At 42.6% G+C, this 27,683-nt stretch overlaps 1 protein-coding gene across 12 annotated transcripts in view; it reads left to right on the plus strand.

Annotated features, from left to right (window-relative positions):
- The window catches only part of kiaa1109 (KIAA1109 ortholog), a 534,122-nt gene that overhangs the window by 142,716 nt on the left and 363,723 nt on the right, over positions 1-27,683 (plus strand). For all 12 annotated transcript variants that reach the window (XM_038792378.1, XM_038792369.1, XM_038792381.1 and 9 more), the window contains 4 exons: positions 5,175-5,292; positions 17,821-17,976; positions 22,567-22,664; positions 25,152-25,330. In XM_038792378.1, coding sequence (XP_038648306.1) covers positions 5,175-5,292; positions 17,821-17,976; positions 22,567-22,664; positions 25,152-25,330 — 551 coding nt within the window. The remainder of the gene's footprint in view (positions 1-5,174; positions 5,293-17,820; positions 17,977-22,566; positions 22,665-25,151; positions 25,331-27,683) is intronic.

A 27,683-nucleotide genomic window follows, 5' to 3' on the forward strand; every position in this document is an offset into this window, starting at 1 on the left:
CTCCACGCCATCCCCCCCGCTCCCCACCCTCCCCTGCCCTTCCCCCTCCCCCCTCCACCCCATCCCTCCCTGTACCCCCTCCTCACCCCCCCTCCTCACCCCCCTCCCCTTCCCCTCACCCCCCTCCACACCCCCCTCCCCCTCCTCAACCCCTCCCTCCCCATCCCATCCCCCTCCCTCCCCCCCACTCCCCATCGCCCCTATCCCCCCTCCCCATCCTCCCCCTCCCCCCCCCTCCCTTCTTCAAGGCAATGCCCAATGTTGTGGGGGTGAGGGTGGAGCCATGCCCAGAGTGGAAATCTTCGGGGTATCAGAACAGCCAGAGCTACACATGGGGAAGGAGGCCGACGCCCTGGCTTTCCCTTCCTAATTGCATGCCAAAGAATTCTGCTCGGCTGGTGATCAGCAGCACCACCCACAGCTGCAGACTGGTTGGCATTTGGAGAAGATCAAGTGCACCACCTAAGGGTTGGAAGAAGGCTTCCTCAAAGCATGGGGGAAGTTCGTCGGCCTCTTCCAAGACCTGTTTGAAGCCAACAGCGAATAGGGAGAAAGCAGACAGGGACGCACAACTCTAAGGGGAGGAAGAGAGGAGGAAATTCAGGGGAACTGCAGGGAGAAGCGTGGGGGGGGGGGGGGGGGGAGGAGAAGACGGTGCGGAAGACAGTATTATATTTCCATGCTGTTTATCAAGATAAATACTGTTAAGAGAGATTCAGCAATTTTCATAACAACTGATGCCCCGCAATGTCCGCAATTTAAACTCTAGCTCAGCAACTAGGAGCTGAAGTTACCTAAGCTGCAGACACTTTCTGCAGGTGTGGTTATCTGTGATTGTAGTGCATGCCACAGGTCACGACACATCATTAGGCCTACCATTTCTGTCCAACCGTACTTAATTAATCAATTAGTTAATTTACATAGGAAAGTAATAGAAAGTTGCACTCATCTTGCTTGGAAACAAGGAAGGTAAATCATTAACCGCTAGAGGCTGAAAAAAATGTAGAAAAAGGAGCACCTCTTTGCCCCTCTGTAATTAATTTCCCACCAAAATTTCCAACTGCCTATTCCAATGCTCTTCTGGCTGGTCCCTCACATTCTGCATTCTGTAAACTTGAGGTCATCAGAAACTTTGTTCCCCGTGTCTTAACTCTCATCAAGTCTGGCTCCACTGACTTGCATTGACTCGCCACCAAGCCGCATCTTGATTGTAAAATTCTCATCCTTGTTTTGTAATCCTTCCATGACTGCCCCTCCCCCATCCTATCCATAACTTTGTGTGACATCTGTGTTATTCTAATTATTTCCTCCTGCGCATCCTTTATTTTAATCACTCCTCCCTTAGTTACCTAAGCCACTGGTTCTGAAACATCCTTAGATAGATAGATAGAACAGTACAGCACAGAACAGGCCCTTCGGCCCTCGATGTTGTGCCGAGCAATGATCACCCTACTTAAACCCACGTAACCCGTATACCCGTAACCCAACAATCCCCCCATTAACCTTACACTACGGGCATTTAGCATGGCCAATCCACCTAACCCGCACATCTTTGGACTGTGGGAGGAAACCGGAGCACCCGGAGGAAACCCACGCACACACGGGGAGGACGTGCAGACTCCACACAGACGGTGACCCAGCCCGGAATCGAACCTGGGACCCTGGAGCTGTGAAGCATTGATGCTAACCACCATGCTACCGTGAGGCCCCATCCTTCTGATGCTTTTCTGCCTCACCGTCCTCTGAGGCCCCCCCTTAAACCTTACTCTGACCTAATGTCTTCTCCTGAGTCATTGGCTTATTACCATCCATTGTTTATAACGTCCTTTGAAGCACTTGAAACATTTTTATCAAGTTATAAATATTAGTAGTAATTTTAGCTGAGAGAAACCGGGAACTACAGGCTAGCTGGCTTGATTTGGAAAAGACTGGAATCTATTTTTAAAGAAGTCTTGACAATGGATTTAGAAAAGCATAGTATGATCAGACAGAATCAATATAGCTTTATGAAAGGGAAATTGTGTTTTGCAAGTATTAAAAAAAATATTTTTATTCTCCTTTTTCACATTTTCTCTCAAATTTACACCCACCAACAATAAACAATAGTCAGCAACAAATATGTCAATCCCCATAACAATAACAACAATCCCATCCTCCCACCAACCCCAAACATTAGCCCACATGTTAACATAAACAAATGACAAAAAGGAATCAGGGATTACCCATACATCCTTAATACACACAGGTCCACCCCCCCTTAATACACACAGGTCTCCCCCCCCCCCCCCCCCCCCCCCCCCCCCCAACTAATGTTCGATGTTATCCAGTTCTTGAAAGTGCATAATGAATAATGCCCATGACTTGTAGAACCCCTCCATCCTTCCCCTCAGTTCAAACTTAACCTTCTCAAGGGTCAAGTATTCCAACAGGTCCCCCGCCACGCCAGGGCACAGGGTGAAGAGGCTGCTCTCCATCCAAGCAGGATCTGCCTTCGGGCGATCAATGAGGCAAAGGCTACAATATCTGCCTCTGCCCCCGCTTCCAACCTTGGCTGGCCCGACACCCCGAATATGGCCACCCAGGGACCTGGGTCCAGTCTCACATGCACCACCTTGGAAATTACCCTAAAACCTCCTTCCAATACTTCTCTAGCTTTGGACAGGACCAAAACATATGAACGTGATTAGCGGGCCCCTTCCCCGCACCGCTCACACACATCTTCTACTCCTTCAAACAATCGGCTCATCCTCGCCCTTGTGAGGTGTGCCCTGTACACCACCTTCAGCTGATCAGCCCCAACCTCGCACATGAGGTGGAGGCATTCACTCTCCAGAGCACCTCACACCAGACCCCCTCCTCTATAACCTCTCCCAACTCTTCCTCCCACTTTGCTTGATCCCTTCCAGTGGTGCCTTATCCTCTTCCAAAATAGCTCCGTACACCGCTGACACTGTCCCCTTCTCCAGTCCCCTTGTCGTCAGCACCACCTCCAGTAATGCGGAGGCCGGTTCCTCCGGGAAGCTCTGTATCTCCTTCCTGGCAAAATCTCGAACCTGCTTGTATCTAAACATTTCTCCCTGCTCCAACCCATACTTCGCTTCCCGCTCCTTCAATCCTGCAAACCGGCCCCTAATAGGGTTAATAAAAGGGATCCTAGTGTAGTCTACTTGGATTTCCAAAAGCCATTCGATAAGGTGCCACGCAAAAGGTTAATACACCCACAATAAGAGATTTTGGAGTTGTGGATAGATAGAACATAGAACATTACAGCGCTCGATGTTGCGCCGACCTGTGAAACCATCTGAAGCCTATCTGACCTACACTTCCATTTTCATCCATATGTCTATCCAGTGACCACTTAAATGCCGTTAAAGTTGGCGAGTCTACTACTGTTGCAGGCAGGGCGTTCCACACCCCTACTACTCTCTGAGTAAAGAAACTGCCTCTGACATCTGTCCTATATCTACCACCCCTCAATTTAAAGCTATGTCCCCTCGTGTTGGTTATCACCATCCGAGGAAAAAGATTCTCACTGTTTACCCTATCTAACCCTCTGACTATCTTATATGTCTCTATTAAGTCACCTCTCAGCCTTCTTCTCTCTAACGAAAACAACCTCAAGTCCCTGAGCCTTTCCTCGTAAGACCTTCCCTCCATACCAGGCAACATCCTAGTAAATCTCCTCTGAACCCTTTCCAAAGCTTCCACATCCTTCCTATAATGTGGTGACCAGAACTGCACGCAGTACTCCAGGTGCGGCCGCACCAGAGTTTTGTACAGCTGCAGCATGACCTCGTGGCTCCGAAACTCAATCCCCCTACTGATAAAGGCTAGCATACCATATGCCTTCTTAACAGCCCTATTAACCTGGGTGGCAACTTTCAGGGATTTATGTACCTGGATGCCGAGATCTCTCTGTTCATCTACACTACCAAGAATCTTGCCATTAGCCCAGTACTCTGCATTCCTGTTACTCCTTCCAAAGTGAACCACCTCACACTTTTCCACATTAAACTCCATCTGCCACCTCTCAGCCCAGCTCCACAGCTTATCTATGTCCCTCTGTATCCTAAAACATCCTTCAGCACTATCCACAACTCCACCGACCTCCGTGTCATCTGCAAATTTACTAACCCATCCTTCTACACCCTCTTCCAGGTCATTTATAAAATGACAAACATGTTGATTAAAGGTCAGAAAGAAGAGTAGGAATGAGACACTTTCAAGTTGGCAGGCTGTGACGAATAGAGTTGAGGTAGAAGATCAGCAGTGATTTTGTTGAATGGCAGAGTAAGCTCAAGGGGCCCTCTGGCCTATAGCTGACCTTATTTCTTATGTTCTCTGAAGCAATCTTCTCTGAAGCAATCTTCAAAAATGTATATGCACTATATTAAAGGAAGCATAAGGGGATAGAGTGCAAAACTGAAGAACTAATAAATTTGTTTCTAACATTATACAACATTTGTATATAACATTAGACCACAGAGTATAGTTTAGCGTACCAATAGTCTCCAAAGATGTGCCACAGCATAGATTCACTTGGGTAGCATCTGGGATAGGAAATATATTTACAAAAAGAGGCTTGATATCGGAAATATTCTCACTGGAGCAGAGAAGGGCAAGAGCAAACTTAAATTTGGATGTTTTATGGGTTTTGTTGACGTTGATGGGCGAAGATTTTTCTTTAATAGGGATGACGGTGATGAGGGTTAATTTTAAATCCTCACTAATAGTGAGGATAGCTGCTCAGAAGAATTTGAAGCATGGAATGATTTAACCTAATTGAATGTTTAAGGACAAGACTACTGCAGCTTTTAAGAGAACAATGCATATATATTTGAAGCCGAGGACGCTGTTGATCAATGGGGGATAATTTAGGGCAATAATTGTTCTCACAAAGAACTGATAGATACACAATGGGAAGAATGATCAGCTGTGTTTTAAACTTCTCCAGTGTTGTTCACAACATATCAGTTTCTAATTACAGTAGTAATTTAGTTTGCCATTTAATTTAATTTAATTTAATTTAATTTAATTTATTGCATTGCAATTAGCTTTGTTATTTCAACCAAACAACCTTGTTTGAACATTAAGTATTGTGTTTCATCACACAGCTAATACTTGAGAATTTTTCTGTTCTACCTTAATGAAGACCTTAAAATCTTTCTTTTCAGTTTCATCTCAATGCTTTCTATCAAAGGATATGGAACATGCCTCAAGAGTGGCAGTGTGAAATTGAAGTCTACAAAGCAACGTATCATTTCATCTTCGCCCAGAAGAACTTCTTTACTGGTTAGTGAATGTGAATTGGATAAAAATTTGTAAATTACAATTGGTATACACTCTTACCCCGTCACAGCTTTAGCTGTGTGTGTATTCTGCATGCACACATGGCCATCTCCAATGGTATTGCACATGTGTTGACAAGGGTAGTTTTCAGCGGAAGCGAGAACTAGAGGCCAGGAAACATTTTAGACTAGAATGCAGACTCTGCATTTTAAAGTCACACTTTCTGTTCTTAATATAATGTATAATTTGTAATTTATAACCCGTGTAAATTTGTTAATCTGCAATTGGACTCTCCTGCCACTGGTAACATTCAGTACTCAAATGTCCACACCTCCCAATAAACAGGATATATGACAATATAAAATCAGACCAAAAAGACATGATCATCATAGAATCCCTACAGTCCAGAAGGAGGCCATTTGGCCCTTCGGGTCTGCACCGAATCTTTGAAAAACCACCTCACCCAGGCCCAATCTCCCATCCTATTCCTGCAACCCCACACAAAGGGGCAAGGCCAATCCACCTAAGCTGCACATCTTTGCACTGTGGGAGGAAATCGGAGCACCCAGAGGAAACCCACACAGACACATGGAGAATGTGCAATCTCCACACACACAGTCACCCGAGGTTAGAATCGAACCCAGGTCCCTGGTGCTGTGATTAGCAATGTTAGCCACTGTTCCACCATGTCACCCTAGAGGACTGGGAGAAAGCTCAAATTTCAATGACCTGCAGATTGTCAGCCCAAGTCCTCACTTTCTACGGACTTTACGAAGGCCAAGGCAGTAGCTGGGTTATTAAAAATCTAATAGCGTCGTTGGATATTGCCCTCCGGGTTGCAGGATATGGGTCCGGGAAACTGATTATCTCTAAGCCTCCAAGACAGGATACGGCTCGCCCTTTCCAGTTTGATATGCCCAGTCTTCACATCCAGCTAGAGAAAAAATGGCAGCAAACTCTTTAAAAACTTGACGAGTCTTACCCTCCACTTCTTCTGGCAGGCTGAGTCGGACATTCTTACTCTGGCCTCTGTTCTCCAAATCTTCCAGGATTTCTGACATACCACAAAGCTGGTTTTCCAAGGATTAAATGTGATCTTCAGCCAAGGACGCAACAACCTTGATGTTCAGGATTCTTTCGTGTTTCATCAATCTTTTATTAATATTCTGCAGCTTGGTTTCATGAACACTTAGATTCTGTGTCACCAAGCTAAATTTGTCATCAATTACTCTGATCATATTTGCAGTTATCCTTGTCAGCACCTTAGAAAGCAGTGGGTCAAGAGCCTACTCAAGGATCAGGTCGTCATATTGAAGACGACTCCATCCCTGTTGCATCCGATTTCTGCCTTTCATCACCAGATTGCTTTGAATTCCTCAGCATTTTTCATTCCATACTTATCCAAAAATCATCTAGGGAGATACTATGGAGTATTAAATCCCGGATTAGCAAGCATGTACCGCGCAAACAAGGATAAGAGAAAGATTATAAAAAGAGTACACCAGAGCCTGCGGAAGAGCTGCTGTTCCTGCTCCCGCATCATGTGGTCTCCCACTTGGTTAAATTTTGGATATTTGAGGTAAAAACAGATCATTCTGGAAATTCCTAGTATGGCTATTAGCATCTGAAAGAGATAACGTTCCTGGTAGAAACTATTAGTCAGATTTATTGTGGTGATAGGTGTAGTTCTCAGCAATAGGTTGCCATAACTGGAATAACTCAAGACTATCCAATTATTTGAAGGACGCCTTGAAAGATGTTTCAAAATATTGTCTGTTTCCCCATTGGCAAACAATTGCTTCTTGGACCTATTATGCCTTTTGATAAATACCAATAACATCTGTTACCTGTGTTTTTTTTAGCCTCCATTAGAAACATGAGAAATTGGAGTAGGAGTTGGCCCCTTGAACCTGCTCCGGCATTCAACCAGATCATGACTGCTCTTCCTTAATGCCATTTTCGCGCTCTCTCCTCATATCTCTGATATCTTTAATATATAGAAATCTATCTATCTCTGTCTTGAACATGGTGTGGAGATGCCGGCATTGGACTGGGGTGAGCACAGTAAGAAGTCTTACAACACCAGATTAAAGTCCAACAGGCAGCAAAACAGACAGCAAAAGTTTTTACAAATATATAAAACAAAAAAGAGTGGCTAAGGTAAATATTGGTCCTTTGAGGATGAGAAGGGAGTTTTAATAATGGGAGATGAGGAAATGGCTGAGGAACTGAACAGGTTTTTTGGGTCGGTCTTCACAGTGGAAGACACAAATAAAATGCCAGCGACTGATAGAAATGAGGCTATGGCAGGTGAGGACCTTGAGAGGATTGTTATCACTAAGGAGGTAGTGATGGGCAAGCTAATGGGACTAAAGATAGACAAGTCTCCTGGCCCTGATGGAATGCATCCCAGAGTGCTAAAAGAAATGGCTAGGAAAATTGCAGATGCACTAATGATGATTTACCAAAATTCACTGGACTCTGGGGTGGTCCCGGTGGATTGGAAATTAGCAAACGTGACACCACTGTTTAAAAAAGGAGGTAGGCAGAGAGCAGGAAATTATAGGCCAGTGAGCTTAACTTCGGTAGTAGGGAAGATGCTGGAATCTATCATCAAGGAAGAAATAGCGAGACATCTGGATAGAAATTGTCCCATTGGGCAGACGCAGCGTGGGTTCATAAAGGGCAGGTCGTGCCTAACTAATTTAGTGGAATTTTTTGAGGACATTACCAGCGCAGTAGATAACGGGGAGCCAATGGATGTGGTATATCTGGATTTCCAGAAAGCCTTTGACAAGGTGCCACACAAAAGGTTGCTGCATAAGATAAAGATGCATGGCATTAAGGGTAAAGTAGTAGCATGGATACAGGATTGGTTAATTAATAGAAAGCAAAGAGTGGGGATTAATGGGTGTTTCTCTGGTTGGCAATCAGTAGCTAGTGGTGTCCCTCAGGGATCCGTGTTGGGCCCACAATTGTTCACAATTTACATAGATGATTTGGAGTTGGGGTCCAAGGGCAATGTGTCCAAGTTTGCAGATGACACTAAGATGAGTGGTAAAGCGAAAAGTGCAGAGGATACTGGAAGTCTGCAGAGGGATTTGGATAGGTTAAGTGAATGGGCTAGGGTCTGGCAGATGGAATACAATGTTGACAAATGTGAGGTTATCCATTTTGGTAGGAATAACAGCAAATGGGATTATTATTTAAACGATTAAATATTAAAGCATGCCGCTGTGCAGAGAGACCTGGGTGTGCTAGTGAATGAGTCACAGAAAGTTTTTTTACAGGTGCAACAGGTGATTAAGAAGGCAAATGGAATTTTGTCCTTCATTGCTAGAGGGATGGAGTTTAAGACTAGGGAGGTTATGTTGCAATTGTATAAGGTGTTAGTGAGGCCACATCTGGAGTATTGTGTTCAGTTTTGGTCTCCTTACTTGAGAAAGGACATACTGGCACTGGAGGGTGTGCAGAGGAGATTCACTAGGTTAATCCCAGAGCTGAAGGGGTTGGATTATGAGGAGAGGTTGAGTAGACTGGGACTGTACTCGTTGGAATTTAGAAGGATGAGGGGGGATCTTATAGAAACATTTAAAATTATGAAGGGAATAGAGAGGATAGATGCGGGCAGGTTGTTTCCACTGGCGGGTGAAAGCAGAACTAGGGGACATAGCCTCAAAATAAGGGTAAGTAGATTTAGGACTGAGTTTAGGAGTAACTTCTTCACCCAAAGGGTTGTGAATCTATGGAATTCCTTGCCCAGTGAAGCAGTTGAGGCTCCTTCATTACATGTTTTTAAGGTAAAGATAGATAGTTTTTTGAAGAATAAAGGGATTAAGGGTTATGGTGTTCGGGCCGGAAAGTGGAGCTGAGTCCACAAAAAATCAGCCATGATCTCATTGAATGGCGGAGCAGGCTCGAGAGGCCAGATGGCCTACTCCTGCTGCTAGTTCTATGTTCTTATGTTTCCAATCACTAGTTTACGGAGCACTGCTCCTTCCTCAGGTGAATGAAGTGGTAGGTTCCAGAAACATATATATAGACAAAGTCAGAGATGCAAGACTATACTTTGAATGCGAGCATTTGCAGGTAATTAGGTCTTTACAGATCCAGAGAGAGGAGTAATCCCAGGTTGAAGAGCTGTGAATTGTCTCAAGCCAGGACAGTTGGTAGAACATGGAAAGCCTGCAGAGCGATATAGTCCGGTTGAGTGAGTGGAAAATAAGATGACTGATGGTCTCCACATTTAAGAAAGTATATAATTGCATAGGAGGCAGTACAGCAGAGGTTCCTTAAATTTGTCCCTGTTTGTGGGGGGGTTGTCCTGTGGTGAGAGATTGCCTAAATACGGCCTTTATTTTCTGGAACTTAGAAGAATAAGAAGTGATCTCATTGAAACGCACCAGATTCTGAAGGGGCTTGATAGGGTAGATGCTGAGAGTTTGTCTCCACCGGTCGGGGGATTTATGACATCGGGCCTTGCTCAGTCTCAGGATAAGGGGCCAATCATTTTGGACTGAGATGAGAAATGAGAACAAAGCTTTGTGAATTCTTGGGTTTCTCTACCCCCGAGGACTGTGGATGTCCCTTTTTTAATACATTTAAAACTGGAACAGAGATTTTAGGTCTCTCGGGCAATCATGGGATTTGGGGAGTGGGTGTGGGCAGGAAATGGAGTTGAAACCCATGATCAGCCATGATCATAATGAATGGTGGAGCAGGCTTGGCTGGCCACGTGGTCTACTACTTCTCCTATTTCTTGTGTTCTTGCAGCATGACCTCTTTACTCCTGTAATCAAATTCACTTGCAATAAAGGCCAAAGATAGATTAACACTTTACTATGAGTAGTGTGGTGAATGTAACTTAGTAATTCACACTGTATTTACCAATACCATTTTAAGCACAGTAGCGTTATCTGACCACTAGGGGGAGTAGCTCTGGGAATGCTCAGGAGTTTGTACAGGGCTCCACCCTTGGCTCCGCCCACGACTCCTCCCCCTGGACTGCTGTATAAATACCCTTGTCCAGAGCCAGCCTGCAGTTCATCGAGAGTTCAACGGGTAACAGGCTGGCTCTGTAGTAAGTTGATTAAAACCACTGTTCATATCTTAAAGCACGTGTCTAGTGAATTGATGGTTCCATCAAATAGTATTGTCAGCCTCAAATACAATTTCTGCAGCTCATTTAACTATTTCAAATGTATCAGAAAAACCTTTTTTGGTTCCTTGTTCATTTCATCGGCATTCCCTTGTGCACCACTTGTAGTTTGCACTTTTCACCCATCCCTTTTTGGTTATCAGGTTATTAGGTTATTTTGTTATTAAGAAATCTGCAGTTCACCACGAGCCTCTAATCATTCTATCAAGCACGGGTCATCACACATGATGCTCATCATGTATTTCAGGTATTTTTGTACAGCACAGAATACTAAGGCTCACATGTTAAAATGGTTTCATAGGTTGAATACTACATTGAAACACTAAAATGCTGAGACTAGTACTTCACAGTAAAAATAAAATTACTCCACAAGAGGTTAAAATTTCCATTTGAGAATGTACTTCTTACAGCTTGATAAGCAGCAGGACTTTTGCATAAAATTCTTCTGTGGCTCTTCACGACCTGATGTTTTACGTGGAAGATGCAAATTTTGAACACAGCCAGAGTATTTGGATCTCTTGACAGAACAAAAGACGAGAACAGTCTGTGCTGTGATTTATGCCGTGGGACTTCTTTTTTAACCAACCTTTTCAATCAACTCATGCACCATTTAAGGTTGGGTGTCAATCTCTAGGTATTGCGTAGTATTTATAGCACAGAAGCGGGCTGCTTGGTCCAACAAATTCATGCTCGTGTTTATGCCCCACACAAGCCTTATCTTGCTCCTCATCTAACCCCTTCAATGTAACCTCTTATTTTTCCTTTATGTGTTCCTTTCAGCTTCCCCTAACATATCAATGCTAGTTGCCTCAACCATACCGTAGGTAGTTCCACATTGTAGTCACTCTCCTGAATTCATTATTAAATTTATTTACAGTTAACTTGCATTTATGGCACGTAGTTCAGGATTCCCTCACAGGCAGAAACATCTTTGTGTCTATCCTATCAGATCTTTTCATTACCTTAAACCTCGATCAGGTCACCCAACAGTCTGCTCCTTTCAAAAAATAAGAACGCCAGGCTGTTCAGTTTTTCCTGTTAAGCACAATCTGTCAGTTCCGGTATCATCATAGTACCTTTTTTGCACCTTTTTAAAATTTGTTCGTGGGATGTGGGCATCGCTCCTTGGTCAGCATTTATTGCCCATACCTGAGGGCACTTACGAGTCAACACATTGCTGTGGATCTGGAGTCACATATAGGCCAGACCAGGTAAGGATGGCAGATTTCCTTCCAAAAGGACATTAGTGAACCAATGAGTTTTTATGAAAATTGACAATGGTTTTATGGTTAATTCCAGATTTTTATTGAATTCAAATTCCATCAGCTGCTCTGGTGGGATTCAAACTCATGCCCCCAGAGCATTACCCTGGGTCTCTGGATTACTAGTCCAGTAACAATACCACTACACCACTGCCTCCACTTCTACAAGTGTCCCGATATCTGTTTTGTAATATGGAGACGAGAGCAGTTGCCTGTACTCCCAAATGTGGTCCAACCAAAGCTCTTAGCAAAAAAAGGGGTAGTTGAGACATCGGATGGGCTAAAATGAATAAGAGTATATATTGGAATAGCTGGGAGTACTTGAGGTTGAGGAAGTACTTGATAGGCTGTCGATACATAAAATTGATAAAACACTTGGACCGGATGAGATGAATTCAAGGATACTGAAGTAAGTAAGGGTGGGAACTACGAGACACTGCTCATAATTTTCCAATCCTCCTTAGCTATAGGGGTGGTGCAAGAAGATATGCGAATTCCAAATACTACACCCTTATTGAAAAAATTATGTAAGCATAAATCCAGCAAAAACATGCCAGTCAGTTTACCCCCTGTGGTGGGAAAGCTTTTAGAAATAATAATCCAGGTCAAAATTAAGTCACCTCATCAAATGTGGATTATTTAAGAAAAACTAGCTTGGATTTGTTAAGGGAAAATTGCTTTACCAATTTGATTGAGTTTTTGATGAGGTAGCTGAGATGGTCGATGAAGATGATGCAGTTGACGTGGTGTACAAATGCCTACACTGGCTTTCCAAATGAGCAATTCACCTAATGGCAGTCAGTGCCCTGCCTTTTCTCTGTAACCTTGCACATTTTTCATTTTCAGGTGGCAGTCTAATTCCCTTTTGACTGCCTTGGTTGAATCTGCCTCCACCACAGACTCAGGCAGTGTGTTCCAGACATTAACCACTTGCCTGAAAAAGTTTTTTCTTGTGTCACTTTTGCCAATTGTTTTTAATCTGTGCCCTCTCATTCTGAATACTTCCATGAGTGGGAAAAGTTTTTCTCTATCTACTTGGTCTGGGTCCTCATGACTTTGAATATCTCTATCAAACTTCCTCTCCGCTTTTTCAAAGGAAATGAGTCCCAACCTCTCCAAACTATCTTCATAACTGAAGCTCCTCACCCCTCAAACCATTCATGTGAATCTTTTCTGCACTCTTTTCAATGGTTTCATATCTTTCCTAAAGTATGGCATCCAGAACATAAGAACTAGGAGCAGGAGTAGGCCATCTGGCCCCTCGAGCCTGCTCCGCCATTCAATGAGATCATGGCTGATCTTTTGTGGACTCAGCTCCACTTTCCGGCCCGAACACCATAACCCTTAATCCCTTTTTTCTTCAAAAAACTATCTATCTTTACCTTAAAAACATTTAATGAAGGAGCCTCTACTGCTTCATTGAGCAAGGAATTCCACAGATTCACAACCCTTTGGGTGAAGAAGTTCCTCCTAAACTCAGTCCTAAATCTACTTCCCCTTATTTTGAGGCTATGCCCCTAGTTCTGCTTTCACCCACCAGTGGAAACAACCTGCCCACATCTATCCTATCTATTCCCTTCATAATTTTAAATGTTTCGATAAGATCCCCCCTCATCCTTCTAAATTCCAACGAGTACAGTCGCAGTCTACTCAACCTCTCCTCATAATCCAACCCCTTCAGCTCTACAGGATGTAGTACTCCAGCTAAGACTGAACGATTATCATGTACAAGTTCAACATAACCTCCTTGCTCTTTTACTTTGAACTCATATTCGTAAAACGTATGCTTTATTAACTGCTTAACGGTCTTATTAACTTATGTTGTTATTGTTAGTGATTTTTGTTTCTTCTGAGAAGCATGTGTCCTCCTCACTCTTCTGACCAAAAAGTACTGCTTTGCAGTCCCCTATACTGATTCACTTATCAGTTACACACTCATTTTATGAGTTTATTATTGTCTCCCATACTGTATTTTGTCACAGCCCTTCTCTTCATTAACTACCTGCCCAATTTAATGTCATCCACAAATTTTCAAATGATACTTCCAATTCCAAATCATTTATGTAAATAAATAATCGGTGGACACCAGTGATCACGGAACCGATTCTTGAGGAACACTACTTCATAAATTGTGCCAGTTTGAAAAGCTACCTCTGACCCTCTATTCTTTGTTTTTTTTTATTTTGTAATCAGCTAGCTCTGCTGACTCAGCATATTCTGAGCTTAGTCATGAATTTCCCATGCAGTACTTTCACTGAAGGCTTTTTGAAAATCCAAGTATATTATGTCAACTGCATTATCCTTGTTTGACCTTTCTGTTATTTCTTCAAAGAATTAAATGAGAAATAAATAAAGTTTGCTTTCAAAGTGTGTGCTGGCTGCAGTTTTCAGATGATTTTCCATTACACTTTTATGTCTATTTTTGATGCTTGGCATTAATTAAAATCACCACTTTGATTGGTTTGCGCTGAGGTTAATATATAGTGAACATACATGGTTTTCCTCACACGTCCAAGAAATTGATCAGCTTGATCGAGAGGCTACAGTGCTTGACAGCAGGCACCAATTTACAGTCTTTTAAGTTGAATTTGGTGAAGAAGGGATACTTTCATTTTAGTTATGTTGAAAATGATCTGAAATAAAGACATTTCTTTCTTTGTTACAGGATGGAAACTGTGCTTTTATCTTGCATTAATTCCGATTCTGCTTTTAACTCAAACCAACAATTATATGTACTGCTTGATGTAGAAGTCCCTGAACCACCTCAGCAGCTTAATACATATATGCAAATAGAAATCAGAAACAGCATCAATGTGACAAATTGATTGCTGCATATTCCGGAAAATCTTATATGTTTTGCATGTCTGTTGACTATACAAAGAGATGTATAATGGAAGATAACCAGCCTTTCACATCAAAGGATCAATGCTATGCTATTAATTAAATTAGGAAATGAATCACCTTCATCTTTCAAGCAGATGAAACGAGCGCTTGAGCCTTTGTTAATTTTTTTTAACAGGAGCAGCAGCTTCCTCCTCCAGCAACTCCATTATGAAAATATTTAATGTTGTTCTTCACCAGTGTCGTCTGACTTAGATGTTAGCCATTTCTCTGGACAACGCTGAAAACTGCTTCATGGTATAAGTGCATGTGGGGAATGTGCAGGAAGGGATGCTTGGCCAGATTTCCCATCATCGCACCCATAACTAAAAGCTGGTGACAGAATAAATGTTCACCCTGTGGTGCAGACGTTTTTTCGATATAAACATTTTCATCTCTTATCTATAATTAAGTAGAGCACTTCTGACCGCATTGGCTTCTTTAATTTTATTAAGTGCATACGTTTTCAGATCAGATTGAAGTTTTTGAATGTGTTGTCACCGTTCAAATCTGTGCTTGTCTTTCCCAGAACTCTGTTAGATCAGGTGTCTGTTGTTACCAAAATACTGAAATCGCTCTTATCAATGTCACAAATTACATCTCACATGACTGCCTGAAAAGTGAAACCTTCCTTGTCTTTAATGGGCTGTCCTGCAGATTTTGACATAGTTAATCCTGCCATTCTCCTCCTCTCCTATCTGTTCTATGTTCTATCTGCACTCACCTGGTTTGATTCTTATTTAATTGTAACCGGTGTATCTCCTGTGATGACTTCTCTTCCCACTTTTGGATTGTTTCCTTAAGGTGTCTCTTAAGGATCCCTCATATTTCTCATCTCGTTAGAGGCTGAGAATTTAGCCACGAGTAATTCCTCTCCTAAATCTCCAAATTCTGTCCATTATCTACAAAGCAGAAGCCAAGAGTGTGATGGAATATCTCCAGTTGCCTGGATAAGTGGAGCTCCAACAACACTCATAAAGCCAACACCATCCAGGCAAAGCAACCCACTTAATTAGCCACGATTCATTGCCTTAAACACTCACTGTCTCCACCATTTAGAAGATACACTGCAGCTGCTCCTTTGACAGCATCAGATAAACCCACAACCTCTACCACCTAGAAGGACAAGTGCAGCAGATGCCTGGGAACAACACTGCATGCATGTTCCCCTCCAGGTCTCACACCACACTGACTTGGAACCGTGTAGCTTTTATTTCACTGTTGCTGGGTCAAAATCACTATGGACATACCTACACAATATTGATGGAGTGGTTCAAAAAGACAGTCACCACCACCTTCTCAAGGGAAATTAGAGATGTGCAATAAATGCTGGCTGTAATATCCTGCATGGGACTTACGGGGTGGTAATGATTATCTCCCCCTCGGTTCCCGCAGAGTGCGAGCTCCCCCACGGAGAGGCAGTGGAACTCAATTTAACATTGTATAAAAGGTCAACCAGTAAGGCACCAACCGGAAAGAAAGACCCAGCAGGGATCTACCAGGAAGTATAAATACCATTATTGTAAATAAATCAAAGTTCTTTATTTTATTTGGTGTGGACTCCCCATGTCCTTATTAAACTGGCTTTGCCAATGATGTTTAGACATCATGAATGAATTAAAAGGCAATCTACTTGCCCATCAGCGATACTATCTTAAAACGCAGCATTGGTTTTCATAAATGATACTGGCACACAGCTCTACCTCGCCAACACCTCTTTCCAATCTTCCATTGTCTCTAAATTGTCAGACTGCTTGTCTGACATTGGGAAGACCAAAGTCATTGTCTTCTGTTACTGCTACAAACTCTCTTTCCTAGCTACTGGCTCCATTTTTTCCTGGCACCTTAGCCTGAACAGTTTTGGAACCTTAGTGTCACATTTGACTTGAAGCTGAGCATTTAATCAAATGTTCGCACGTCACTATGACTGCCAATTTTCACCGGATTTTGTCCCTGTTTCTTTGCTAAAACCTCATCCGTGCCTTTGTTACATCTAGATTTGGCTATTCCATCCACTCCTTACTGATCTCCCAAATTTCAACTTGCGTAAAAACCTAAGGTCATCCAGCCCTCTGCTGCTCTTGTACGTACTTGCCCCCAAGCCCTGTTCATCAACCCTGTGTTCGGTAATCTACATTGGCTCCGACTTAAACAATGCTTCAATTTTAAAATTCTGTTCCTTGTTTTTAAATCCTTGCATGCCTGTAATCAACCAGGATATTTCCCAAGAGTGAAGCGTAAAGCTTGATGAAAGAATGAGATTCAAATTTGTATAACGGAATTATTTTAATCAGAATATCATGAGAGTGACATTAGAACATAACTTTTTGCTTTCTAGAACTGTGTTTGTAATTTTGAGTTACGACTCTTCAAATTTGTTCATATCAGGAGTTTTTTAAAAAACAGCTAGTGTCTTAATATGTGGTTACTAATTACTATTCTTGGCTTCCAAACTGTTTATTGCATATTAATGGTGTTTAATTTGTTGGACGTTAGCTGGCAATTCACCTTGAGCTGCTATTAAGAAATAAATTTGGTTAGGAGGTGTAAGTTTGCAATGTGTAAATCTGTGAATAAATATACAAATGTGTAAAGATTACCTTCACCAATTGGATTTCTGGAATAGAGCATCCACCTCAATTAGATTCCTGCTGATGGATAATTTCTAAAGGCATCCAATTGAAATTGAGAGACCGTTTTCTTCACTTATACTTCATTACTCATATCGTATCTTCCCTCCATTTTGTATTCTTGCAGCTTTTCACCACAGGGCTTTTCAGGGATGTCTTACAGTGTAATCAGAATAAACTATAAATCAGATTCTCCTCATGGCGCCGAGATCCCAGGTTCGATCCCGGCTCTGGGTCACTGTCCGTGTGGAGTTTGCACATTCTCCACGTGTTTGTGTGGATTTCGCCCCCACAACCCTAAAGATGTACAGGGTAGGTGGATTGGCCTCGCTAAATTGCCCGTTAATTGGAAGAAATGAATTGGATACTGAAAATTTATTTAGAAATGAATAAATAGATAAATAAATCGATTCTCAAGCTCAGTTTTAAAAATTGATATTCCTTTAAATTAAATCCCAGGGATTGCAAATGGCTCGAGGTGTAGGCTCCTTGGTATATTTGAAATTCACTTTGAAAGAAATCCAGGGTCTTCTTGAGCGATTGTCAACATTTTTTATATTTTTGAACTGTATGTGACTCTTGTGTATTCCTGTTTTCAAAGATTTAATACAGGATTGGGCAAGTGATAGTGCCCCTGACATCTACTCGTTTGTTCCATACACTTGGAAGTTAAAAGTAATGTTCCATCAGTTTGAGATGATATGGGCAGCAAACCAACACAACTGGATAGACTGCTCTACCAAACAACAAGAAAATGGTAAGAAAATGTAACTCTTCATAAAAAATAGTTGAAACTTATTATTTTATATACATTTGACCATCAACTTCGTTAGAGATTAAAAATTACATTTCACTGTGACCAGAGATGCTGATGTTTCCATTTTTAACTTGCAATTTTAACTCTTTCAAATAGTTATGTATAATGTTTATGACATTTAGACTTGTTGATTTTCCCGAACACTATTCAGCATGAGCCTAAAAAGAAAGAGAAGTGCATTTATCTGAAGATTTATTGCATCAGGAAAGCTTGCAAAATATTTTTATTCTTTATGCTTTCATGGGATGGGGGCATTGTTGGAAAAGTCTGCATTTGTTACCCATCGCTGATTGCCCTTGAGTACCTTGCTCGACTATTTCTAGAGAGTAATTAAGAGTTAACCGCATATTGTGGGTCTGGACTTGCATGTAGATCAGGCCAGGTAAAGATGGCAGATTTCTTGCCCTGAAGGATATTAGTGAATTCAATGGTTTTTACAACAATCCATGATAATTTCATGGTCGCCATAATTGAGACTAGCTTTAATTCCAGATTTTATTTATTGAATTCAGATTCCACAAGCTGCTGTGGTGGGATTTGAACCTGTGTCCCCAGAGCTTGAGCCTCTGGAATATTAGTTCAGTGACAGTACCGCCCCAAAATTGATTATATGAAAGGTACAAAAGGTTGTTTGAAATTTCAGATAGCGTTTAATTATCAACAAAAGCACTGGCTTAATTTTGTTCCTTTTTAAAAAATAAGAGAAACACATCTTTGTTGAAAAACCCGTACCAGCCTCCCCGGACAGGCGCCGGAATGTGGCGACTAGGGGCTTTTCACAGTAACTTCATTGAAGCCTACTCGTGACAATAAGCGATTTTAATTTTTTTCATTTTCTTTGCTGGTAATACATTCAAGATTATCATTAGAATTAGATCCTAAGAAGGATTTGTATGACACAAAAGCACTTCTGATTTCAAACCAGTATATTTCCTTTATTTGTGAAATGTTAGTCATGCTTGAAAAATGAGTGGAATATTGATTTTCAACCATAGTTTCTGCTTGCATCTTATATTGTAGTTCTAGTAGTGTTTTGCTTGAGCATTGCCCAACTCCCATCTAAAGTAATACATAATTTTCAAATTTCACTTCAGTGGCAAACAAGTCAGAAATGTGGTATATGAATTTCAATGCAAGTGGATGATAGGTCTGTAGACAGTACATCCCCAAGACTGGTAGATTGTATTGAGCAGCATGTTCTTTCTGCTGTTTGCAATGGACAAGTTACAGACTGTACCCAACCATCCCATGCTTGCAAAAAGTCAAAACACTGTGTCCAACATTAGATGTGATTCTGTGATTGGACAACATTTGCTAAATAATCCTCAGTATGCTATGAATTATGCTGACAACCAATTTAAGATTGTCAGTAAGGCTCACAGTGTGGTGTCTTTGCGTGTACTGGAAACTACATATATCAGTAGCCAGAGCCCTGTTCTCTTCAGACAAATGAAACATGAACACGCATTGTGTCTTTTTCAGCTCTATAGAATAAGCCACAGCCATTCACTGGTTCATTCCTCAGGGTACTTGGTCAATCAGAGTCAAGTTACCTAGTTTAAATTTCAAACAATGTTTGGCAGTTAACCATCAGTCACCATCAACTGGTGCATTCTCCATGGCAATGTCTCTACCAATCAGAGTCCATTTGACAACCAACCTGCTCTCTTCTCATACAATGCAAATATATTGATTTTCCCTTGCATTTAATTCTTGTGAATGTCCTCATGAGTGCAAGATGAAAAGCTGTGAGAAAATGTGCCTCTTTTTTCAGCAATTCTGAAGTTATGGCAATTTTTAAATAAATCACTGGTTAGTCCTCAGCTAGAGTATTGTTTATAATATTGAATACATCAGAAAGGATGTGTAGGTCTTGGAGAGATTGCAGCAGAGATTTACTATAATAGTGATAGAGACAAAGGAACTTATGTGGATAAACTAGAGAAGCTGCATTGTTCTCCTTGGAGTAGAGAAGGTTCAGGAGATTTAATAGCAGTGTTCAAAATTATGCGAGATTTTGACAGATTAGATCAGGAGAAACTGTTTACACTGAAGGGAAGACCAGTATCTAGAGGACTAAGACTTTAATTGGTAAAAATAGTTGAGGGGGATTGACGATTTTTATTTTAAGTTAATTTAAGTTATTTTAAGGCAAGTTATGACGACCTGGGATGCGTTGCGTGAAATTGTGCGGGAAGCAGATTCAATTTAAAATTTGTAAAAGGAATTGGATTTCTATATATGAAGGAGGAAATGCAATGTTATGGGAACAGAGTGTAATAATTGGTGGCTCTTTCAAAGAATCGGAACAAGCATAATGGGATGAATAGTCTCCTCTGTGCTGCAGTTATGTGTCACTTCATTCAGTTAGATTCTCTAGCTGTTTGTTGGTAGGATTCCGTCAGCAGCGCCCCTGCCGGGTTTCCTGGCGGAGTGGGGTGGCATCAATAGGAATTCCCATTGACAGCAGGGGAAACAGAGCATCGTGCCACCAGCAAATGTGTGTCATTGAGAAACACGTGGCTGGGTGGCCGGAGAACCGCCCGGAAAATCTTTCATCGGTTACTGGGTTCTTAAATTGTGTCTGATTACTAACTTAACTCAAAATGCTACACTAACTGATGCATAATTTACCCATTCGGGAAAAAGTGGAAAACATATTTTTCAATGTGAAAATTGAATATTTATTTGAGTTTAAGTTTCCTGAATTTTGGAATGTTATATGGAGATCTTCAGATGTCCTGCAATTAACATCAACTTAAAAAAATACATCTCAATAACTTGTGTTACTAGTTCATCACAATTTTCAGTTTGAAAAAATTGCACCTTTGTGAAATTATTGACATGATTAAATACATAAAAAACTGTCTGTTTCATAATATAAACAAACTCTCAAATCAATATTGAAGTTGATCTGAAGAGGTGCCTTTCATGTTAGCACATGTAGTGTGCATTTGAGTTACCCACTTAAACTCCATACTTGGAACAGACTCCGAGGTAGTGAGGCCTCAAATTGTGCAATCCACCAGGATGAAGTTAAGAATTCTTTTTTCAAAATATTGCTCGCTGTGGTGGAACGTACTATACTAAAATACTCGTGAGTTGCCATTCTTTGACTCTAAAATAGACCAATGATGCCTGTATTTGCAAATGTCAAAATAGTTCATAATTTTGTCATGTAAAATAAGTAGGCTGTTTAGATTCAATAGCAACAATCGGGTACAGTACAGGCAATGTCTCCAGAGTCAGGTAATCGAGCTAATTTGTGACGTGAACAGTTCAGTTTTGTGCTGTCATGGCTTAAGGGCTTCTCTTCCCTGACACATTTCCAATACAATTAATTAAGTAGGTCAGTTCTCGGACAGAGAAAAAATGTTACGGGCTTTTTGATACTTCGTTTTTATGCTCAGCAGGACATCTAATTTTTTTCATCTATGATCCTGAATTTCAAAGGCCCCTGACAAGTAGAAAGCTCAAATAATCATGGTTGAGTCTGCAGATTTTTTTTTGCAATCACCAGTCACGTAATGAGAAGACAATAGTAAGAGACATGCAATAGCATCACAAATTCAAAAGGCTCAAATTTAGTTGTAGGGCTAATCTTGAACATTAAGATTGTTTTTCAAATAAAGTCCTAAGTTTGTGATCTAATTTTCCTCATTTGAAGTCCAATAATTTTAAGAGATAAATAAAAATCAGTATTGTTTTTGCGGGAGGGGTTGAAGAAAGACTGAGCTGTGTCTAAGGGCAGCACGGTAGCATTGTGGACAGCACAATCGCTTCACAGCTCCAGGGTCCCTGGTTTGATTCCGGCTTCGGTCACTGTCTGTGTGGAGTCTGCACATCCTCCCTGTGTGTGCGTGGGTTTCCTCCGGGTGCTCCGATTTCCTCCCACAGTCCAAAGATGTGCAGGTTAGGTGGATTGGCCATGATAAATTGCCCTTAGTGTCCAAAATTGCCCTTAGTGTTGGGTGGGGTTACTGGGTTATGGGTATAGGGTGGAGGTGTTGACCTTGGGTAGGGTGCTCTTTCCAAGAGCCGTTGCAGACTCGATGGGCTGAATGGCCTCCTTCTGCACTGAAAAAAAAATTCTATTTGAGAAGACAGGTTAAAATTCCAGTCATTTTAAGGATTATAATTCAAACTGCCACTACCAATGGATTTGTGCATACTGAAGTGTAGCTTTTACGAACAGATGAACTGTATCTGACTGAAGTGCCCCTTGCTCCCTATTTTTTTTTGAATATGAACATTGTCCAGAACTGTTAACATGTAAATTTAATTCTTTCTCTTTGCTGTGCATTTGATTTTGTTTGAGAAACAGACTCGGGAAATGCAAGATTTAAAAGTTGATATTCAAGTGTGTTTGTTTCTGATTTGTGTGGGTTATGTTCAAAACTTCTATGTTGTGGAAGAAAGCTTTCAATTGTATGCAGCAAAACCTGTTACTTAAATACTTGCAACCAGATTTAATACATTCAATAGTCTTCAGGGATTTCTAATTGCAATATTGTTGTTATTCTGTTGCAGTATATTTAGCGGCATGTGGAGAAACACTGAATATTGACTTCTCATTACCTTTCAATGACTTTGTTCCTGGGACATGCAACACAAAATTTTGTTTGAAGGTACGTTCCACTTTATTTAGATTGCTCTCAGCAAAAATTGTTATTGTAAATGTGATGTTACATGTAACATTACAAAACAGCCTCACACCATAAAAAATTGGCAGATACTGTTTGAATAACTTCAAACATTGAAAGATTACGTTGCTCATGTTTTTCAAGTAATTGCATGTGTAAATTGAAATACAGAGTCCATTGATCTTGTCATGTAAATTATGTGATGACAAAAAAGTGGCAAAAAACATTTTGCTTGTTTTAAAAACTTTTTCCAGATTTTTTTGATATAACTTACCAAGCAGATGATAATTGTCAACAACTACTTGAGTAACCAATAATCTCTGGATAGCTGCAAAGTCACTTCTCAATGTAAATATGCGCAGATGTTCCTTGATTGTGTGTTCTCACAATAAACTTGAAGATGTGAATTTAACTTATTTTGAATCTTCAAGGTACATTTTGGTACATGGCAAATCCCCTGGTAAAATAGACATGTGAGCAAAAAGCTTACCATAAGTCACAATATTCTAATTCTGTTGGTAGATGATAGGAATTTGAATATTAGGAATTGTTAAGCATTCATTTAAAAAAAATAAATCTGTTGGTAGTATTCTCAGACCTATATGGACTGCCTATAAAATTTTGATTGAAAAAGGTTGCGGGTAAAGTTGGTTCTATTGATTAAAAGAGCTGCTGCCCCTTTGTTGCAATTTTCCCCACCCTTCAATTTACAAGAGAGTCTGTAAGGGGAGGATTATTTTACTTCTGCTATGTTTTACGGAAAAAATATTGTTTTGAGAATTGAATTTATTCTGTTTATTCTTTACTTTATTCTTAATGCCCATGATTTTCCAAAATTCCCTTGTTTCTAAAATGGTCACAGCAGATTAGAAGTTAGCACATGGAACTCCACTAGTTAAGTAAGGAGGGAGAGAGAATACAGGAAATTGCAGGCCAGTTAGCCTCTCGTTGGTATGAATGTGTGGTGTAAAGCTCAAATGTGACACCAAGGCTTCCAACAGCCCGCCTTAGTCTCAGGCAGTTGCCAGTGCAAGGAATGAAGCCGGTTGCTAGGGAATTGAGTGGGGATCGAAACAATGGCTTCAATCTTCCAATATTTAATTTGAGAAATTTCTACTCATCCAATACTGGATGTTAGTTACATAGCCTGGCAAATTAGTGAAGACGTTGAGAGGGATAGAGGCGTGTTGGAACTGACTTGTCCGTATACATGTGGAAACCATCGCTGTGACATCGATGATGTCGCCAAGGGGGAACATATAGATAAGAAATAAAAACAGAAAATGCTGGATAAACGCAGCAGGTCTGGCAGTATCTGTGGAGAAAGAAATAGAGTAATGTTTCAAATCCATATGACCCTTCTACAGAATTGAAGAAACAGTTTTGCTTTAATATCAATAAGTAATATGGGAGCCCAATGACAAATCATTGGGAGACACTAGAGGGAATTGTGTGGGAGCAGAAAGAGAAACCATTGTAAGTGGCACTTTTGAGATGATTAGATACACAAGAAAGTACTTGGGTGAGAGCCGTCCCACACAGCTGGACAAAAGTGGAGAGGTAGTGGAATCTATAGGGCGCGATTCTCCGAAATAGAGACAAAGTCTCGGTGCCGGATTGAAACCCGGAGTGTTTCACTCCGGCGTCGGAGCCCACTCCCAGCCCCCTATTCTCCCGCCCCCGGGGGGCTAGGAGTGGCATCGCGTATTTTACGCACGCTGGGCCTTGGCACCGTGTAAAAAGCGGCGCCGTGTAAATGACGCGGCCGGCGTCGCGCAAATGAAGTCACCTGCGCATGCGTGGTGAAGGAACCCCCCCCCCCAGCGTTCCCGCACAGTTCCCGCCGGCAGCGACCAGGTGTGGACAGCGCCGGCGGGAACCTGTCGGGTCGGAGCGGCTGCTCTGCCCATTCGGGCCGGAGAATGGCGGGGGTACCGGAGAATCGCCGTTCTGAGTGTCTCGGGCGATTCTCCGGCTGGCGCGGCGCAGAACTCGACGGGGCCATTCTCGCCGGTTGGGAGAATGGCAGGACGGCGTCGGACCGGCGTCGCGCGATAAAATGGCGCAGCCGGCGATTCCCCCAACCGGCGCGGCCTCGGAGAATCGTGCCCATAATGTGTCAACGGCTGCAGACTCAAGAAGGGCAAGGAGGGACCTTTGTCACAGTCACATAGGATGTAATTTATGACTTTGATAAGAGCATATTAGAACAGATTTGAATGCAATATGGCTTGGTTATTCTATGAGTTGCACTAAAGTAAAATTGGTAGTGCAGTATATTGGCACTCTAAAGAGCGGTGTTACGGTTTTGGCTTAGCTGCTAGCAATGTTTGATTGGAGTAACATGCTTACATATTCCACCATCACATCAGGATTAAATATTATTTTAAATAAGTGATTTTGTGTATAAAATAGGTTGCTTGACACAAACCTAGTTTGAAACATACATTTTATGCAATTTTACATTTACAGGCAGAAAATATGGATTTACGTTTATTTCTCCCAGACTGCCATCCTAGTAGATATGCTACAGTCACGTTAGTAAATGATTCCCAGTCCAACAAAGTGACTCCTCAAACTTCTTCTTCCAATGAGTCTCAATCTACTCATAAAACAGGAAAACTAAAATGGCGCAATGTTACTCAGCCAGAGTGAGTATCCACTTTAAATCTTGTTCAATGTGCTTAAAACACATTTTCATGGAATTGAAATAATACTTTGAGGTGGCCTGTTGCTTGTCTGCTTATTTGAAGATTGTTCAGAATTACAGGCTTCATTCATTTTTTTTTACATTTAACTATTTAATTCTGCTGTTTTTCTTCAGTTCTGTCAATCTCAGAAATTCAATATAACAACTTCTGGGGTGACTGGGCCTGAACGTGCCTGGCTTCTGCTCGGGTGTCCCAGGTGGCATGGTGCCACCCTCTTCTACCCGCTGATACTCACCTGTTGCACCAGGGACAGGAGGGGGGAGGTGGGTGTGTCCAAAGTGCTCCCCTGCGGGAGTCACCGGCACGGGCCCCATCACTTCCTCCTCCCTCAAGGTGCCCGATGGCCCCCGGGGCTACTACAGTGGATGGGGGTGCGAGCAGAGTTATCCCCCGAGGTTCCCAGATACCTGACGCTGCCAGTCCTGGAGGCCCGCTCTGATCTCGACCAGGGTCCGTAAGCTCATGGCCCTGGCTCTGTGACTGCATCTCTACAATCGATGGGACTGTCCATTCCAGAAGCTAGTTCCTGGGGTCTGTCTGCCCACCGACCGTCCGCCCCCTCAGGAGCTCCTACCTCCACTTGCGGTACCGGATCAGCTGTGGTGCGCACCAAATAGTATCCCAGGAGCTTCTTCACTTAAGTGCCCAACCGAGATGAGTGTCTCTGGAATGGTGGAGGGTGTTGGAGACAGCTGTGACAGGAAGTCACTGTCATCCTCTGACTTGAGCTCCTGAGTCTCGGGCGAAGGACTGCCATCCGAGCTGCTCTCAGTACTGCTGGGCTCACAGGTCTCCAATTGCGGCACTGGCTGGGGGTGGGGAATGCCAGATAGACCTGTCCCATCACCAGTAAGCTCCTGCAAAACACAAGACAAGATGCATGATTAGACTGCGGGCTGAGGGGTGGTATAAGGTGGGAGGTGAGTGTGGTGTGAGGGTGGTGTGGGGGCGAGAGTGGTGTGGGTGTGCGGGTAGTGTTGGTGACGGTTGACACTCTCATCACGGGAAACCGGAACTAAGCGGGGCCTCATGTCCCCACCTGCGGCCAAACTCCACCTCGTGGCCAGGGCACCCGGCCATGGCGGACGGTACGGGTCCTGGCAAATGGTGCAGGGTGGTGGTTTGCCCACCCTCTGGGTGGGGAGCGGGGGTGAAGTTAAGGGTGTGTGGGATGGGGGTTGGTGCCGGGGGGCACTGTGCTGGCTACTAACTCTGCCCACCCTGAGGTAGTTGTACAGTTTTTTGCGGCACTGCTGGCTGGCCCAGATGATGTTGCCGACGGCATTGACCACCTCTGCCACCTGCTCCCAGGCACAGCGAATGGCGGCATCTGGCAGCCTCCTTCCTGGGCCGGAGTGCAGGGTCATCCTCCTCTCCTCCACCGTGCCCAGGAGGGTCTCCGGCTTGGCATCCGTGAACCTTTGTGCCGCTCTCCACGCTGCCATCTTGTTGGCTGGGATAGTGTTTGTGGGGAGTAGTGTGTATATGCGGCTGCAGCTTGTCAGCCTCCTGAGTGTCAATCGCAAACCCGACGAATCCCGCACCATTTCTCATTGGAATCGATTGTGTTCCACGTGGCGCCGGTGCGAACACCTTAACAGTAGCGGAATCGGTCCAGGTGTGGTGCCAGTTTTACTATCGTGAAAGTCCACAAATTCTGCATCAGCGTCAACACTTATTCTAAGGAATGGAGAATCCCGCCCATTGTCTCAGTTTTTACAGAACAATATGTGGTGTGATAAAGGATTGCGGGGTGGGCATACAAACCAACAAAGCACCATGGCGCAGGCAGCCATTGAGGAACAATGAGAAGAAATGTGGTCATGATAGGGACATTATTGTCAATAGATAGTGTACTCTGCAGTCATGATTAGTACTTCCGAAGGTTGTATTGCATGCGTGGTACCAGAGTCTCCTCGGCTGGAGACTTGGAGTGAGATTGGAGAATCCAGTTGTCGTGGTTCATGGTCCACGTAGGAACCAACAACACAGATGGAACTATGAATGTTCTGCTGAGCGTGTTTGAAAAGTTAGGATCCAAAGTAAAATGCAGACCCCCAAGGTGGATATGCCTGGATTATTAATTGCTCACTGTGCCAATTGGTATAGGGCAGAGAATTCACCATGTCGTTTAGAGTGGTGTGGGGCAAGAGTTTTGATTCATGGGGCACTTTGCACCAGTACCAGGGAAAGAGGGGAGCCCTTCTGTAGGAATGGGCTACACTTAAACAAATCAGGGAGCAGTATCCTGACAAATTACAGAATGACAAAAGGTTTGTTTTGGAGGGGGGGG

The sequence above is a fragment of the Scyliorhinus canicula genome, chromosome 3 (genome assembly GCF_902713615.1).
Source record: "Scyliorhinus canicula chromosome 3, sScyCan1.1, whole genome shotgun sequence".
NCBI classification, from domain to species: domain Eukaryota; kingdom Metazoa; phylum Chordata; class Chondrichthyes; order Carcharhiniformes; family Scyliorhinidae; genus Scyliorhinus; species Scyliorhinus canicula.